Here is a 15,810-nt window from a genome sequence, read left to right on the forward strand (position 1 = left end):
TCCCAGCTCCCCGTCGCCTCGGTCCCCGCCCCCCTGCCTCGCCACTATAAATAGCCCCTCTTCCCGTTTCCTAAATTCCCTGCTGACGTCGGCAGCGCGTCAGTGTGTAGGAGCCGCGGCCGCATGAATGAGCCGCTGCACGAGTACTACGCGCGCCTATAAAAGCCGCCGCGCCAGCCCGGCTGCAGGAGGCGAGCGGGCGCGGGCGCAACACAGCCCGACAGGTAAGCCGGACTGACCGAACGACAGATGAACCGATGCACGGACACAGACTGGAGAGCAAGGAGACCGGCAGGCGGCAGGTTGGAGGGCCCCTACAGGGTGGGGTTGGGGATGAGGGGGCGGGACGAGGGTCCCCTCGAAGCTGCTGGAGCCAGGGCCGGGGGCGTACACAGAACCCCACGCAGCACCTGTCCGCGCCCGGATGGAGACGCAGCCACTTCGGAGGAGGATCGAACAGAGGACGAACCTCAGAGTCCCCACGGCTTTTTCTGGGGCTCCTGCGCCATCCTCCCAAGAAAGTGGGACGAAGGTGGTGGCGCCTCGGGAGACGCGCCCCCTCCTCCCCCTCCCCGCAGCTCGGTGACTCAGCCTCCCTGCCCTCCGCCGGCTGAGCTGGGGCGCTGGCGAGGAACAGAAGCCCACCTGCCCGCCACTCCGGCTCTCTGGGACCCCTTCCCCTCATTCAGCTGGGGCGCCCCCTCCCCGTCCCGTCGGGCTGGTCCCTCTGCGCCCCCGAATTCCCGCCTCTGCACGAGGAGCTGTCCTCTCAGGACCAGCCGGGGGCGGGGCTTCGGCCGGACTGCCCCGCCCCACCCCCAACGGCCTCCCCCCAACCCCGCCACCGGAAATGCCTCTCTGCAGGGACATCTTTGACGTCACAGGGTTTTGACGTCAGGAGCCGCGTGCCTGTCCGCGAGCGCTGAGGCCAAGAAGGGCTGGAGACGCGGGGGAGGAAGAGCAGCAGCGCCCCCAGCTGCGGGCGACGGAGCCACCCTGCCCGGGCAGCGCGCCGGCACCTTGGCTCTAGACTGCTTACTGCCCGGGCCGCCCTCAGTAACAGTCTCCAGTCACGGCCACCGACGCCTGGCCCCGCCCCAGGACCGCGCCCCCCGCCCCTCTATCCTCTAGGGTCCCTCAGCCCCACGCTTGCTGCCCGCGCCGCCGCTGTCCGCGGTGCTGATCCAGCGCTGGCGCCGCCTTCGGGACGTCCCGTCCCTGGTCCCTGGTCCCCAGGGGCTGCTGAGGGGCAGCTGGCCCACATGCATATCGAACGGCCCCAGGGGTCAAGCGCCCGGTCCCTGTCGCGCGCACCAACCCCCGCCCACCGCCCACGCCGCCACCCCACCCCCCGCGGTCCTGACGTCAGCCTGACTGGAGCTGCTACGGTGCCGTCAGCAGCGCTCGCCCCGCCCCCGCGTCTCCAGGGCAACCGTGGCTTTCGATTGTTACTGTGGGAACCGGAGGTAACAGTCTACAGCCATGGTCGCCCCGCAGCACGCCCACGCGCCGCGCCACTCCGCGCACTGCCAGCCGGGGATGGGGGAGACGCGGAGCAGGAGGAAGAGGAGGCGGCGATTCAACAGCCCATGCGTCTGCTGGGGTGGTGGGAGGTGCGGCGCAGGGAGGCGGGCCACTCCTGGGTCTAACAGCGGCGCGTCCACCGAGGCAGAGAAGGAAGCACGGTCTGCGGAGTATGTCTACCGTCCGCCTCAGTGACCGTCCTGTCCTCCTAGCCGAGGTATCGCAGCCAGGGGATGGCGAGAGAAGGGATAGTTCTGGGATTTGGGTTCTTATCTCCTCGGTGGGAGGAAGGCTGCTGGGACCTGGAAAAATGTTTGCCTCCTGGAGACTGAAAGGGGTAGACTGAGCAAAGTTTTCCGAAATATGCCATGACCTCATTCTTCCAGGACACCCTAGCTGAGCAGGCAGAGGGTAACACTTGAACCCACTTCCGAATAGAGTCACATCCTCCCCTCACGCCTCTCCCCTCTCTTTCTCCCTCTGTCTTGAAGGATAAGAACCCCCAACCCTCAGGAAGCCAGTGGGCTCAGAAAGTTAACCTGTCACTAAAGCGCTGTCTGAACATACCAGCATCCTCACCTCAGTCTGTCTCTAGGTGCTGGATTCCAACTTGAGACAGTGTCTCAAATTAGCCCTAAAGAGGGGGAGTAAGTATCAGAGGAGCTGAAGTCCTGTTGTACCAGTGAAGTGTAATCAGTGACTTCAAAAACATTCTGTATGTCACCTGCCACCCCCACCATCACCCATAGCAGGGACTGACTGCTGGATACTGGGGGAAGGATTTCCCTAGGAACAAGTGCTGGGAATGGTTAATGCAACCCACCCCCTCCACCCATTAATCTAATTTTTCCTTACCTCTCCATACCCCCTCCTTTTCTAAACTACTTGTAAGACCGCTGATTGCTGGTTTCACAGCTACATCAACGTCCACATTACTGTCTTCCACCCAAGGATGCTGAGGTCTTAGATTAAAATGCACTTGATTCTGGAATCGACTGGACATCTGTGGGGAGACTGTAGTTTGGCAGGTGGGAGCAGTGCACTGGAAAGCAGGAGGTCCAACCTGGCTTCATCATCAACTGGTTGTTAAGGCACCATGTTTTTTCTGAGTCTTCTATACAATGAGATGGTAATCCTTCTTGGCAGGCCTGTTGTGAGGATCAAATAGGATTGTGTAAGTAAAAACCTTTGAAAACTGCAGAATGCTATTTTGATCTTAAGTATTCTTCCAGGATACTATATCCTTGTAAGGAGGTGGTGGTGTTGGGGAGATCCCAGGTCTGGGCACTCAGAATGAACAGGGGAGTGGGGCACATCTCTCTGAGCAGCAGCTCTAGGTCTGAGGCTGTTGAGGGTTCTTTGCTAAGGGACTCTCTCTCCCAAAAGCTTTAGGAACTAAGGTGAAGTGAGAGATAGAAAAGAGAAATGGTAGGGATATTTTGAAAAGAAGAGACAAAGTCTTTTGCAGTTTGAACCAATGTCGAGAAGGTGGTCAGGGGAAAAAACAAAGAAATGACTGAGCAATGTTAGAATTTTTTAGTATCTTGGGAATCACTCAGTGCACCCCACCCCAACCTATTTTATGGATTAGAAATGTGAGGCCCAGACAGGACATATAGTCCAACAGTAGTGAGTGGTGGCTTCTCTGCTCATCTTCTAGGAAGCAGCAGAGAAAACAATGACTAGTAAAGGTCAAGAATATGAGTTTCCGGAACTGAATCCAGGTAATTCAGGTAAGTTACTTAGCCTCTCTGTGCCTGTTTCCTCAGTTGTAAAATTAGGTTAGTATCTACCTCATGAAGTTGTGAGACTAAACTGGGTAACTAGGCAGCTGCTTAGCACAATGTCTGGCATAGTTAGCACTCAGTAAATGGTATTTCTCTTCTCTTTCTGTCCTCTGGACCTCATTTTCCTTAGGTTGAGAATGTTAGACCAATGTTTTTTAGGGAGAGGGAGTAATCAGGCTTACTTTTTAGGTAATTAGATTTATTTTTTAATGGAGGTACTGGGGATTATACCCAGGACTTCCTACGTGCCAGTGAGCTATACCATCCCCACCCAGATCAAGGATTCTTAACTGGAGTTTATTCCTCCTCCTAGTGGAGTGCATGAGAATCACATGTGGGGCTTTTTTCAAAAAAAAAAAAAAATTTTTTTTTTTTTTTAAACCAGAGATTTACAGTCTACCCTCTTAGAGCAGTGGTTTTCAAGTATTTATTGCATGGGAATGACCAGGGATCGTTTGTCAAAATGCAGATTCCTGGGTCCCAGTGATTGACTCAGTAAGTCTAGAGTTTGCTCCAGGGATCCAAGTTTTAACATGAGCCTGATGTAAATGGTCCATGGAATCTGTGTATGAGGAGTGGGGGGGGGGAAAACCCCCTAAATTTCCCCATTGTTCCTGGAGGGCACGATGGGAAGTGACCTATCTCACTGGCAACCAGTGGACCATATGATGTTTCCTTCTAGATCAGACATTTTGATTCTTGGGGGAATTCTTACCTCTTCGCTTCTGCTCCACTGGATACTGCTCTGGTTTTCGACTTCATCCTTCTAACTTTAAACACTGCCTTCAAATTCATTCCCCACATATCTTTCCCTTTCTCCTTTATTCCTTCCAGTAATCCCAAGTAGCAGCAACTGTGGTATGTATGCAAGTCATGTCATTTTCACCTCCTGGGGCCTTGATAAAGAGGGGCAGCCTGTGATTGTCATGAGCCCTTAACTGCAGATCCACTGTATTCCATTCTGAACTGCTTATTTTCAGAGAAGCCAGAACTCTAAATTTTTGTGTGAAATTTCTAAAATTTTAAATATCATAAACCCGATTTTTTCTTAAATTCTATGGGCCAAATCCAACAGGTTTGTAGGAGCAATTCATTTCAGATGCTCCTCCTTTTGCCAAGGAAGGGATTCCTTTAAAACACCAAGAGCAAGGCAGAAGCAGACAGTAGCAAGGGAGAACTTTCTCCCCACCCTACTTTCTACTGTAAAGGTCCCAAACTCAGTAAACTGGGTCTGTCTAGGTGGGTAACTCCAGATGTTTTTTATTTTTTTTAAATCTTGGGTAGCTGCTATATGTAGTAAAGAACTCAGAATTTCAGGTGATTTAAGGCTATCAGTCTGGTTGAATTAGGATGGGCTAGTGTATTTGCGCTGCATCCCCTAACCCCAATTCCTGCTCAATTATTAAACCTTTTGGGGGAGGGTGAAGTGGGGGGACGGCGGCCATGCTTGAGGGCCAGATCAGGGCCTGTTGTGATCTTCCAGAAAAGAACACGCTGGTGAGTCTGCAGAGGCAGGGTTGAATTGGACAGCAGGGCAGTTGGGCGTAAGGGCACTGCAAGTGGGGGAAATGGGTAAAGTGGGAAGTTTTTAGAGTGCCTAGGAACAACTAATAGCACTTTCAAACTAAATGCACTGCTTAGACCTTGGCTGTGATCACTACAGAGAGGCATCAATCTCAGAAACTCTGCAAATGGGGTCAAGCTTCGGAAAAGGTTACTTCTGTGCCATCTTTGATCTCCAAGGTCTAGCACCTTCAAGCTCATATAGTTCAGAGGAGCTAAGACAGATGTGAAAGCAGAGAACCTAAGAAGCCAGGGTTTTTGACAGGCCAACACACAACTTTTAGGGATCAGGATGGAGGAAGCCTAAAATCACTGTGGCCCAGGCAGAGCCTTGCCAGGTGATCTCTTTCCCAAACTTCTCAGATACAAATTCCTCCCTGATTAAGCCACTGAGGCCTCCTTTCTTTCAGCCTGGGACAGTGTCTCTGTGCAACATGCATGAGCTTGTCCTGGGGGTTCACAACTGGAAACACCTTCCTGCCTGGTGCCCTGAAGACTGCATGGATGGCCAGGAACCCGTATTTCCTTTATAAAATGGGTTTTCCTGTGTGTATCAGGAAAAAAGATGCTCAAAATCCAAGTCACCACTTTATTGTGTGGCAGTCACAGTGGCAACAGTCCCTGCTTTTCCTGTGTCACCCTCCACTCATCCATGGCTCTACTAACCTTTGTCATGTCTGAATATCAGATGCCAAGGTCAAAGTCCATTAAGGTGGCCTAATCCCCTTTTTCTTGATTGCAGAGTTGGGCTCATGTAACTTGAGTCTTAAGTATTGGTATTTGTCTCTTAATTGGTGATGGTGAGGAGCAGTTACAGCAGTGGAGGTCCCAGGTAGGGGAAAGAAGCCAGGAGGACAGGGATTACAGAGACGGCACCAACTTCATGTGTCCCCACTAGGGGGTGGGGAGGGGATGTAGAGGCAAAGGCATTTGTTGATCTTTCACTCTGCAAACTGGTCCAAGAACTTGAGGTAGGCCTGGCGCTGGGGCGCAGCTGCTGGAATGAAATGGCCACCAGAGTGGGTGAGGGTGATGGCACCAGTAAATCGGCTACACAGTTGCATACTCTCCTGAGGGGGGATGACACGGTCAGTGACCCCAAAAACATGGAGTGAAGGCAGTGACAAGGGGCTCTGCAGGATGGGTTCCTTGAGGCCAAGGCCCCGGGGACAGAAACCAGATACCAGGATGATAAACCGGGGCAAAGGGAAGCGGGCATCTCCGGCTTGACCAAAGGCACACACAAGAGCTGCTAGCGCGGCCCCCTGGCTGAAACCAAGGATCCCATCAAAAGGCCCCAGCTTCTTCAGTGCCTGTGCCACTGTTCCCAGGGCTTCCTCCAGACCTCTGCACACCGTGGGCTCTTCCAGTGCGGAGAAAACGTCTGCCTCCTGTTCGGAAAACCACCAGCCTCGAGGCTGCTCCTTCGGAGGGCAGGACCCTACAGCGATAAGGGGGAGAGAACACAGGGTAAGGGGAATCCGGGGGAAATAAATGAGAAAGGGAGTGAGGGAAGCTTTGGGAATGAGAGGGAAAGAGAGGCGGCTGACGGGAGATAAGAAGTCTGGGGGGAAAGAGGTGGGGAACAGATTGATCTGGAGAAGAGACAGGGGAAAACAGATCAAGGTGTAAGTCTGAGAGGACCAGGATGGCGTCTGAGCGAGGGGCTGGGATGAAGGAGATGGAGGACCTGGGTACAACAAAGTGGGAGTGTGGCAGAGCTGAGGGGGGTCAGGGTAGCGGTGTGCTGGCGGGTGTTGAGGAGACAAGGCAAGACAGAGAAAACTGAGTGCATTTCCGGGCACGGCTCGTCTCACCGGAGTCTGGCCCCGCGCCCTCCACGCCCGCTGCGTTTGCGACCAAGTGCGGTCCGCTGAGGCACACGAGTTCGGCGCGGCCCCGCAGGGCTTTCCGCAGCGCTCCAGTCTTCTCGCGGAAGCCCCGCTCGCTCTGCCGGAAGCCCGCCAGGCACAAAATTCGCAAAGGCTGCTGCGCGGCCATGATGCAGGGAACCGGCCCAAGGGACCGGAAGCGGCCTCTCCCCAACCGGAAGTTGAACCGAGGGGCGGGACCCAATGCCAGCACCGCCCTGGGGTGGGCCTCAAAGCAAGTGGCGTTGCCATGACAACGTGGAGAGGGGGTGGGCAGCGTGGCTAGAACTGGGCCGGATACCTGGGACCCACGAACGTCTCAGGGAGCGAGCGGCGCCACCTCCTCTTCTCTGCATCTGCAAGCCTCGCAAGCCGCGGCTGGAGATGGGCGCCTGGGCCCCTCCTGCACCTGAGGTCGCAGACTTTGGTCACGGTCCCGCTTCTACGATGTCCCCCACCCTGCTGCCGTGCATTTCCCGTAGCGGCCGCAGGGCGGCGGCCTCGGCTCGCGTCGCCAGGGAGGCGGCCAGTGCCAGGCCACGCCCAGGCCTCTTTGCTTTGCTTAGGATCCCTTCCTACCTTCCCCAGGACTCGCCGGCCCGGGGCTTGGAGCAGCCGGTCCCGCCCATGGTTCACCGTCCATGGTCCCAAGGAGCTGCCGGCGTAGAAGTCCATGGGATAGGGCTGCTGCCAGGAAATGTCCCTCAGGGCCACCGCCGCCTAGGGGCGGAAAACTGGAGAGTAACATCTGCCGACATTTTTCTACGCAGGAATATTTAATTCGATTCTCATAATGGCCTACTAAGGTCCTATTATCCCCACAGCACAGAGAGGAAATGTGAGGCTCAGAGAGGTGAAAGGACTTGCCCAAGGCCACACAACTAGGACGTGGCTCAACTAAGTGCTACCTACCCACCCGACAGATCCCTCCCTTGACAGAATCAGGTGCAAAGGCCACTCTCTCTCAGAGATTTTCAAAACGTGATGTTACCTCATAGGGTGTGAGCAGCGGCTTGGGAAAGGCTGTGCCCCAGTCAATGGAGAGGCGTGGACAAGCCACCTGCACCCACCTGGGAAGGGAAGTCAGGTCACATCCAAGGGGTGGGGCCTCCTCATTCCTGGGCAGCATGTAAAGAGCATAACTGTGTCTCCAAAACACCCAATGAGTGCTTACTATTCTGAAGTAAAGACTGTCAACTAATGCTCTTTAGAATAACATCACAGTGTTGCTTGTTTTCTCCTGCTTCCTCCACTATGAGATTTCTGAAGCCAGGGCCTGGCCAGCTCATTCGTGATAGTACCCCCAGAATCAGATTTAGTGCCTGGTACAGTGCAGGTGGCAACCATCCCTCAAACTCATGTTACGCAGAACGACTATGATGCTGCCATTGCCTGTGAACCCCCAAGCAAGATGAAGTAGGTATGGCCCACAGCCAAAGGTAGCTCCTGCTGGGCAAGTGCTCTATAAACATCAAAATTTCATGACCATGGAAGCAATTCCCATTGACTCTAGCCTTCAATAGGTGCTGGGCAGGACCCAGATTCTAAGATTCTTTAGCCAGAGTCATAGCTAGATAGGTAATGTGAGGAAACGTACACATCCACCTCGGGAAAAAGGCTAAGCTTGCTGGGGAAGATCTCAGAGAGCAGCAGCCTCACGAAGGGAAGTCCCAAGGCTTGGAGCCGAGATTCCAGGTGCTGTTGAGAGAGGGAGGCAGAGCTGGGGTCCTCATGATCAACCACCCAAGGCTAAATCCCTTAGCCTACTGATTTTCCCAGCTGGGTTTCCAGTTAGTCCCCTACTCCAGAGGCCATTCCAAGCCCTCTGACCTCCAATATTTTGGGACTGCCCTGGCGGCCCAAAGTGCCCAGGATAAGGCCCCAGGATTTAGCTGAGCGGGCAGTGGCTATGGCTTCTTGGCGGTTGGCCTGCATGCGCTGGTGATCATAGTGCTCTCTGGACAGGACTTTGCTGTATGGGTCATATCTAGAAAAGAAAAAGCTGTCAGGGTCACAGTCACAGCCACTCACAGGACTTGTGCTGTATACATAACTCCCAAACTCAGCCCCTTGGTCTCCTGAATCTTTAGGCTCCATGCAGGTAATTAGGGACAGAGGCAAGAGCAGAAACTGTCACTGGGAAGATCAGTCCCACAGCAGGAACAGGCAAGACTGGGAGAGAGTTCTTAGATCTCGGTGTGAATCCAGGGGATGGGCAGGTGCTGTGCACCAGCAGCCCTTTGTCTGATACCCAGATTCAGAACCCACGTGCCTCAGATCCATAGGGCTAGGGGCTGTTAAGTGGCCAGGGGATGAGGAAGTTTCAGCCATTTGAGGGCCACAGTGGCCGGGAATCCCACCCCTTCCCCAGGTGGTCAGCCCAGCTCAGCCCATACCGGTAAGCAGGGACACTGGGGTTGGCAATCATGACAGACTCCAGATGGAAGCGGCCATCTCCAAGATATCTGCAGGGGGTAGAAAGGGCGCAGTATGGGGTGGGGCACCAGAAGAAGCAGGCACTGGTTTGGAGGTCCAGAGGATCGAGTTCTTGGCTGGTTGTGCTGCTGACTGTGTATGTGAACTGGGATGAGTCATCATTTCACCGCCCAAGGTCCTGGTTTTTCTCATGTGTAAAATAAGGAGTTTGAATTGGATGATCATTGAGGGCCCCTCTAGTTATTTAAAGCAGAATCTAACTGCGCCCCTCCCCACCCTGACCTTCTGGAGAAGAGTAATGGGACAGCCAAGGCCATGGTAAGGCTCTAGAGAGCCTAACTCAGAAGTGGGAGAACAGATTCTCCCTCACCTAGCTCAATACAGACATGGGGAGTAGTGTTCAGGCTGTCATCTATGCTGTAAATGAGCTTTCAGGGTATGCACTGGCTACTTTCTGCCCAAACTAGTCCTTTAGTCCAATTAGTGAGTTGTAATAATAGCCACTGTTTACTGGGCTTGCCCTCTATGTACCAGGCCTGAGCTAAACACCTAACATGTATGACTTTGCTCGAGTCTTATCAAATAATCCTCCAAGCTACCTATAGTATCCTCATTTCATAAAAGATACAAGTAAGGTTCAGGGATGTTAAGAAACTTGCCTGAAGTCACACAGCTATTCAGCGGTATATCTGGGACTTGACTCTAGGCTCAATCACCAGGCTGTACCAAGCATGCCCTGGGAGATGCCATCCCTAACAGTACCTTCCCAGACCAAAGAGAGGCCAAGCATGGAAGACAATCTGCATGGCAGCTCCTTCTCTCCACACCAAATTTTGATGACTGGCCAACACTCAGGGTGTTCCTCCCTCCAACATATACTTTGAAGCACCCAAGGGTAGGCATCTATGAGCTCAGAGTTATGCAGGCACAGGGGGAATGCCCCTTGGGGAGCAGGGCCGCCAGTCTGGGCTGGGGAAGGCCCTGATGTGGGCCTGTCTAGGGGCAGAGGTATCCTATGTGGATGCAGCAAGGCCTCTGGGACCAGCGTCTGCAGCCCCAGGGATGGGGCTGAGTAAGGGGAGTGCCCCTCCTTCCCTGCCATTAGCTGGGAATGGGGCTCCCCTCCCCAGTCTCAGCTGGGTGAGCTGTCGGCTCCGAGGCTGGCTGCATTCACACAACATTAAGCATTTCCATTACCTAAAATAATTAGGCGGCAGGAGACACGCTGCTCCTGCTTGTTAGCTGTCCGGATGCTAAATTAATGGGGCTGCAGCCTGGGCGTGCCCATTCATCTTCTCCAATTACATTCCCACCATTTCTAGCCCACCTTCATCCCCCTATCAGGCCCTAATTCCTGCCCTACCCTGGGCATAGCCTTCTGGACGTTGGACAGAGCTCTGGAGAGTGAGACAGAACCCTGAAACCCTATTTGGTCCCCATCTTGCAGGGTGACCTTGAGCAAATGACTAAGGAGCTTTAGACTCAGTTTCCTTTCCTAGATGATGAACCGCAGCGCCTTCCTAGGGTACATTTCCTATGTCTCTATGACTGGCCCCCCCATTTTTCACTTACACAACAGCCTCGACTTCTTTGGGTAGGCGAGGGGACGTGCAGCCCAGAATCTCCCCAGGGGACAGGGGCTTGCACTGTGGGACACTCACACGATACTCAGCTTTCAGCTCTTGGGCAGCTGCCTGTAGGGATGAGGGAAGGGAAGCAAGTGGATGGTGAGGGAGACCCAGGGCAAGAGGACCAGCCTGGAGTAACTGATATGGGGATCCAGGAAGAGCCTGGAGACTGGTACTGTCTGCCCACTTACCTGCAAAGTGGATACAAACTGAATGGTGCTGACGAGGGCAAGGGCAGTCGCTGGGGGAAAGGTGAGGCGGATAGAGTCCAGTAGGTGGCTAGTGTCTATACGGATGTCCACAAAGACGTACAGCACCCGGAAGTCTTGGGCCAAGGTGTCCATGGGAACTGGGAGGTGGGAAGAGTTCAGGAGACTTTGTTTTGGAAGGCAGGAGGGGCAGAGGGCCCAGCCAGGGCCAAGGTCTCTGAGCAGCCAGGACCAATGGCTTTGGCCTAGGGGTAGAGGGAGACCTTGGGGGGGGGGGCGTCACAGGTCCCTTAGAAGCTCCATCTCTGTCACTCAGTCAAGGGCTCAGCCTGCTCTACCACCAACAGCCTTTCACACACCCGCATCTGGGACAGCAGCATGGTTTCCAAGGCAACCAAATCCAAAGGAAAGATCCATCTGCAGAGCAGGAAGGCCAAGGCCATCCCATAAACCAGGAGGGACCTCGTGCCTGCAAGCAGGACAAGGTAGCGTGATGGAGAGTAGCATGCAGTCCTGCCTCCCTGCCAGCCCTGCCAGGGCCTGGCCCTCTGTACCCAGGCAGCTGTGGCCATAGTGCACCAGGAAGTCAGCTCCCAGGGCCCTTGCAGTGAAGTCATCCACACAGCAAGCGCCATAGGTCACGTCACCCATCACCATCACTTCGGCCTCTGTGAACCTGTTGGGGTGGGGAACAATGGGACAGAGACACAAGGAGTGAGGTGGCAGAGAGACCTAACTCTGTGAAGGGATCTCAGGGCCCAGTTCCTCTCTCCCTACCTCTCCCAATCCCTTGGGTTGGCAGCTGCCATTTCTGCCAACAAAGAGTAGGAGGGGTACAGCTGCCACCTCCCCCAGGCCTGGCAGTGGCTCCTGGAACTGTAGCGGTATGAGGATGGTCTCTGTAGCACCCTGATTCTTCTGCCCAGGCTCAGACAGCAAGAGGGACCCCCAACCCTCAGCCTGCCATACACAGGGTCAAAGGCAGACCACTGATGCCCGACTCATCCCCCTAGAGCAGTAAGCACGCACACACAGGCAGAGATACCCACTCCCGTGCCCTGGCGCCGAGATGTGTGTGGGCACGCATGTGTGGATACACACAGCCTCCCTGTCGTCCAGACCCCCTGCTACCTCCCCACCCTTAGTCAGGGCCCTCTGTGCCCAGGATGGAGGTACCCATTGAACAGCTCCCCCACAGCACATGGCACCACCCACACGCCTCATGCGTCAGGAAGAGTGGGTTCTGGCCAGCACATTGCCATGGGATCTGCTGCCAGGCCTGAATCAGAAGGATGGGGGTGGGTGGGGAAGACCCCACACCCCCTGAACTCACAACAGGAATGGGGCCAGAGACCCACCCCTGGAACATGGAGTATAGCCCAGTGATGGCGGTCTCCCCATTCCTCTCCTGGGGGGTGGTGGGGAAAACTGAGCTGCTGCCAGTCCCTCCCCTTCCCCAAATCAGGCTGTGCACAGAAGCAGATTATTCAGCTCCTTAGCATGCAGCCCAGGCATCTGAGTCAGCCAGAGCACTTAATTTTTTATAGATTAAAATGTATGCAAATTGGCCCGAGCCCCAGAGAGCATCCCCAAGGGGCAAGAGGGTGGGAGCAGAGAAGTGAGTCTGTGGCAGCGGGATGAGGAGCAGGGTGGGGGTAGGGCAGCAGCAGGGAAGTGGGAGGTTCCCATCACTAGATGACCTCCCCTTTCTTCATTCGCCCTCCCTGTTCCTGTACGGGTTCCAGATGGCTGAGCACTCACCCACCCTCCCAAGGATGGCTCATTGTATAGAAGAAACTTAGACAAGGGAGGCAGAGGAACTGAATACCATCTCCTATGTGCTCCTCCCTCAGCCAAGCCCCTCCTTGCCCTACTACTCCAAATGTGCCACGGAAAAGTTTCTCCCTTGCCAGATCCCACGCTGACCACCCAGTCCATTCCAAGGTCAACTCTAAGGACTCAGCTTCTTCCTCAGACCCCGCCACCTGCTCTGGGCCCAGCTTTGAAGATACTGGAATTGACTCATTCCTCCCTCCCAATTTTTCAGGGGAGGGGAGATTTAGAGAGACAAGGAGGGATCATAGCATGCTAGGGGTTTAGTTTTGGGTTTCTCCCTTGGTGTGTGTATGGTTGTGGGAAGGGAAATGTAAGGCAGAGGTCCAGAAGGAAAAAAGGATGCCAACAGGCAGGGCTGTAATGGACATGGGGAAGGTCTTGGCCCCAAGCCTACCTTTCCAAGATATCCACAATGGTGCAGGAGAAGAGCAGGAGGCCTTCAGGCATTTGTAAGGCCACTGCAAAACAGAGCAGAGATATGAGAGCAGAGGGCTGGGAAAGAGGCTGGATGGGGACACTGTCCGTGGCTGGGCCAGGCAACCTCTCCACCCCCAACCCCAGCTCAAAGCTTGAGGGCTCACCCTTCTTGGCCTGGGCCTGTTGGATCCTCCAGATGGTCTTGGGAATCTCAAAGTTATAGTTGGAAGGCAGGACTTGGATGGCTGCCTGCAGCTGGGGGTTGTTCAGGATCTCAGGGGGGATCTGATTGGCCAAACGGCCCCGAGGGACTCGACCTAGGATGAATGCAAGGTCTGAGTTGGTGCCTGGCCTAAACAACAACCAGACCTGACTGGGCTGTTAACATCACCCAAGTTTAAGGCTCACATCCCAGAGACCAAGGGGGTTGATCCAGCCTTCTACCCCGAGGTCACCCTGAAGCTGGAAATACAACCCATAAAGCCAGGAGGAAATCTGCATAATTAATTTCCATGTAATGAGATTACTGGGAATCTAAGATTTGTGCCCATGAATGGAGTGTGGCTCACACCCTGCCTCAAGAGAACAGAGCTGACACCACGGGACTGAACTGAGGGGAAAAGACAAAAAAGTCCAGACAACTGCTCCTTGATAAAGAACAATCCTGGGGAAAACCCAAGAGCCTGGCCAGCCCACCTAGTCTAGGAAAATGTCCCTCTTCCACCAGCCATTGAGAATGCCTTGAAGTTCTGAGATCCTAGATACGAGATCTATAAGCAAATAGTTATAAATATTAACTTAATAGGCTGCCTTCCTTATTCGAGTCCCACTGATTCTGTCTAGACGGGTTAATTCCTGCACTCCTCCCTCTTTTCATTTAAAAGGTAAACGAAAAGGTAAAACACCATACATTTAACTGACTTAAGTTCCCTAGTCCCATCACTCTACCCTGCCAGGAAGGATGGAAAGAAAACACCCTAGTCAGGACTATGGGAAAACAGATAAGGACTAGTGGGGACAAGCACAGGTACACAAATAATTGCAACCCTCTGATTAAAGAAGAAAACAATGTAGCCCTTTAGCCAGGCTGCAGCCCTTAATCTGCATCCTACTCCCCACAATTCAGCTTAGCCCAACATCTAGTTATCTGTTTGGGCATCAGACCGTCTGGAAATGTGACAAAGTGAGAAATGAATTTATTCAGCGAATATTTATTGAGCCTGTACTCTGTACCAGAACTTCTGCTAGGTATCCTGCCAGACCTGGCACTTTAGCCTGTGTGTGTGTATGGGGTTGCAGAGGTGGGGAATAGGTCATGGTGGTGGTGGTGATGGTGCAGTGGACAACTAAAATGGCAGACTGGGACCCTAAGTTCAGATTTGAATGTTATCATTGCTATGCTTTTTGCTCAGTTGTTTCAAAGGCTCGGAACACCAGCCAGTGTCTCTGGCCGGCATCTCACAGAAGCTCCTTTGACAGGCCCAAGTCCTTTGTTGTTGGGGTATGACTAGAAGCTCAATAGGTCCCAAGGGCCAGTAGGCACCCCCTCCTTTATCACTTGGCTGTAACCTTCTGTTTAAATCAGTAGTCTTAAATCAATTAAAATAAGTAGACTGCGAAATCCCTGAGGGCAGGGCTGTGGTCTAGTCCCTGAACCTAGCACAGTCCTGGCATTCAGCAAGTGTCTGTTGAATGAAACCTTGTGCCTCTTCCGTGAAGCATTCCCTGAGGACCCTATTTGTGGAATGCCCGACGCAGCGCACCTAGCTCCTTCCCTCCCCGTCGGGTTCGTCTTATCCGGGAGTCTTCATGCGTCTGTCTGCCCGCCGGTGGAGGGGGGCAGCGTTTCTAGCTTGAGGGCTATAAGCTCCTAGGAGAGGCTGTTACCTATAGTGACCTAAGGCTGCAAAAGAAAGACTCGTACCCCTGGGCTCCAGTAAAGGACGCCCGGAGCGAGTGACAGCGAGGCCTTCCGGGTCAGGCGCAGAAAGTCGCCGCCGCCGTTAAAGGCGGCTGGTCTTGTCCCTGACTTGGAGGCTCTACCCCGAGGTGTGAGGTCCGGAGGCCGCAGCATTGTAGCACCCACCTCTGCCCGGGCCGTTTCGGCCGCCGGGCTCCCCGGCCGCAGCCGCAGCCAGCGCCGCCATCACCGGCCTTCCCACGTGGGGACCAAAAAGACAGCGCTAGAAGAACGCCGAGAGCACAGACAGTGCGATCGATCGCCGATCGGTCAGCGAGGGGCGGGGATTCGCGGGGCGGGGACCGTGAAGGAGAAAGATGGGGCGGGGCTAGAGTGGGCACCCATCTCAGCCTGGGAGGTCGGGACTCGCGGGAGCCCCTAGTGGTCCTCTACCACCGGAGTTGCATTCTACCGGCGACCGGGTCCGCTCTTTCTTCCTCGCAGCCCGAACCTGGCACAGCGGTGCCCCCATATTTGCCGACTCCCTGCCCCAGTTCTGCGGAGAGTCTTGTGAGTGGGGACAAGAAAAACTTTCTTTAGCTTCCCTCCCTGTCCCCACTCCTGGGAAGCCGTGGATGC

The 15,810-nt window shown here is 54.4% G+C and overlaps 2 protein-coding genes and 1 long non-coding RNA gene across 4 annotated transcripts; 1 reads left to right on the forward strand and 2 right to left on the reverse strand.

Moving 5' to 3' along the window:
* Positions 1-1,415: 1,415 nt before the first annotated feature.
* LOC140686141 (uncharacterized) lies at positions 1,416-7,963 on the forward strand. The gene is made up of 5 exons (XR_012059693.1): positions 1,416-1,741; positions 2,417-2,698; positions 3,185-3,257; positions 6,206-6,344; positions 7,334-7,963. It is a non-coding gene; the product is annotated as an uncharacterized lncRNA (long non-coding RNA).
* On the reverse strand, positions 5,450-6,996 carry OVCA2 (OVCA2 serine hydrolase domain containing). The gene is made up of 2 exons (XM_006214449.4): positions 6,692-6,996; positions 5,450-6,315 (listed from the first exon to the last, which is right to left on the reverse strand). The coding sequence occupies exons 1-2, from the start codon at positions 6,873-6,875 to the stop codon at positions 5,816-5,818; spliced, it is 684 nt and encodes a 227-aa protein (XP_006214511.1). The 5' UTR covers positions 6,876-6,996; the 3' UTR covers positions 5,450-5,815.
* DPH1 (diphthamide biosynthesis 1) lies at positions 6,179-15,465 on the reverse strand. Of its 2 annotated transcripts, none has more exons than XM_006214448.4 (13): positions 15,358-15,465; positions 13,436-13,588; positions 13,249-13,312; positions 11,573-11,694; positions 11,001-11,158; positions 10,754-10,875; positions 9,142-9,210; positions 8,576-8,732; positions 8,343-8,443; positions 7,737-7,815; positions 7,325-7,465; positions 7,047-7,154; positions 6,179-6,315 (listed from the first exon to the last, which is right to left on the reverse strand). In XM_006214448.4, the coding sequence occupies exons 1-12, from the start codon at positions 15,416-15,418 to the stop codon at positions 7,065-7,067; spliced, it is 1,317 nt and encodes a 438-aa protein (XP_006214510.1). In that variant the 5' UTR covers positions 15,419-15,465; the 3' UTR covers positions 6,179-6,315; positions 7,047-7,064. The 2 variants fall into 2 exon arrangements, with proteins under 2 accessions (XP_006214510.1, XP_072795135.1); XM_072939034.1 differs by having other exon boundaries at positions 7,737-7,863.
* Between the last annotated feature and the right edge of the window lie 345 nt (positions 15,466-15,810).

This window comes from Vicugna pacos, chromosome 16 (genome assembly GCF_048564905.1).
Source record: "Vicugna pacos chromosome 16, VicPac4, whole genome shotgun sequence".
In the NCBI taxonomy this organism is placed as follows: Eukaryota; Metazoa; Chordata; class Mammalia; order Artiodactyla; family Camelidae; genus Vicugna; species Vicugna pacos.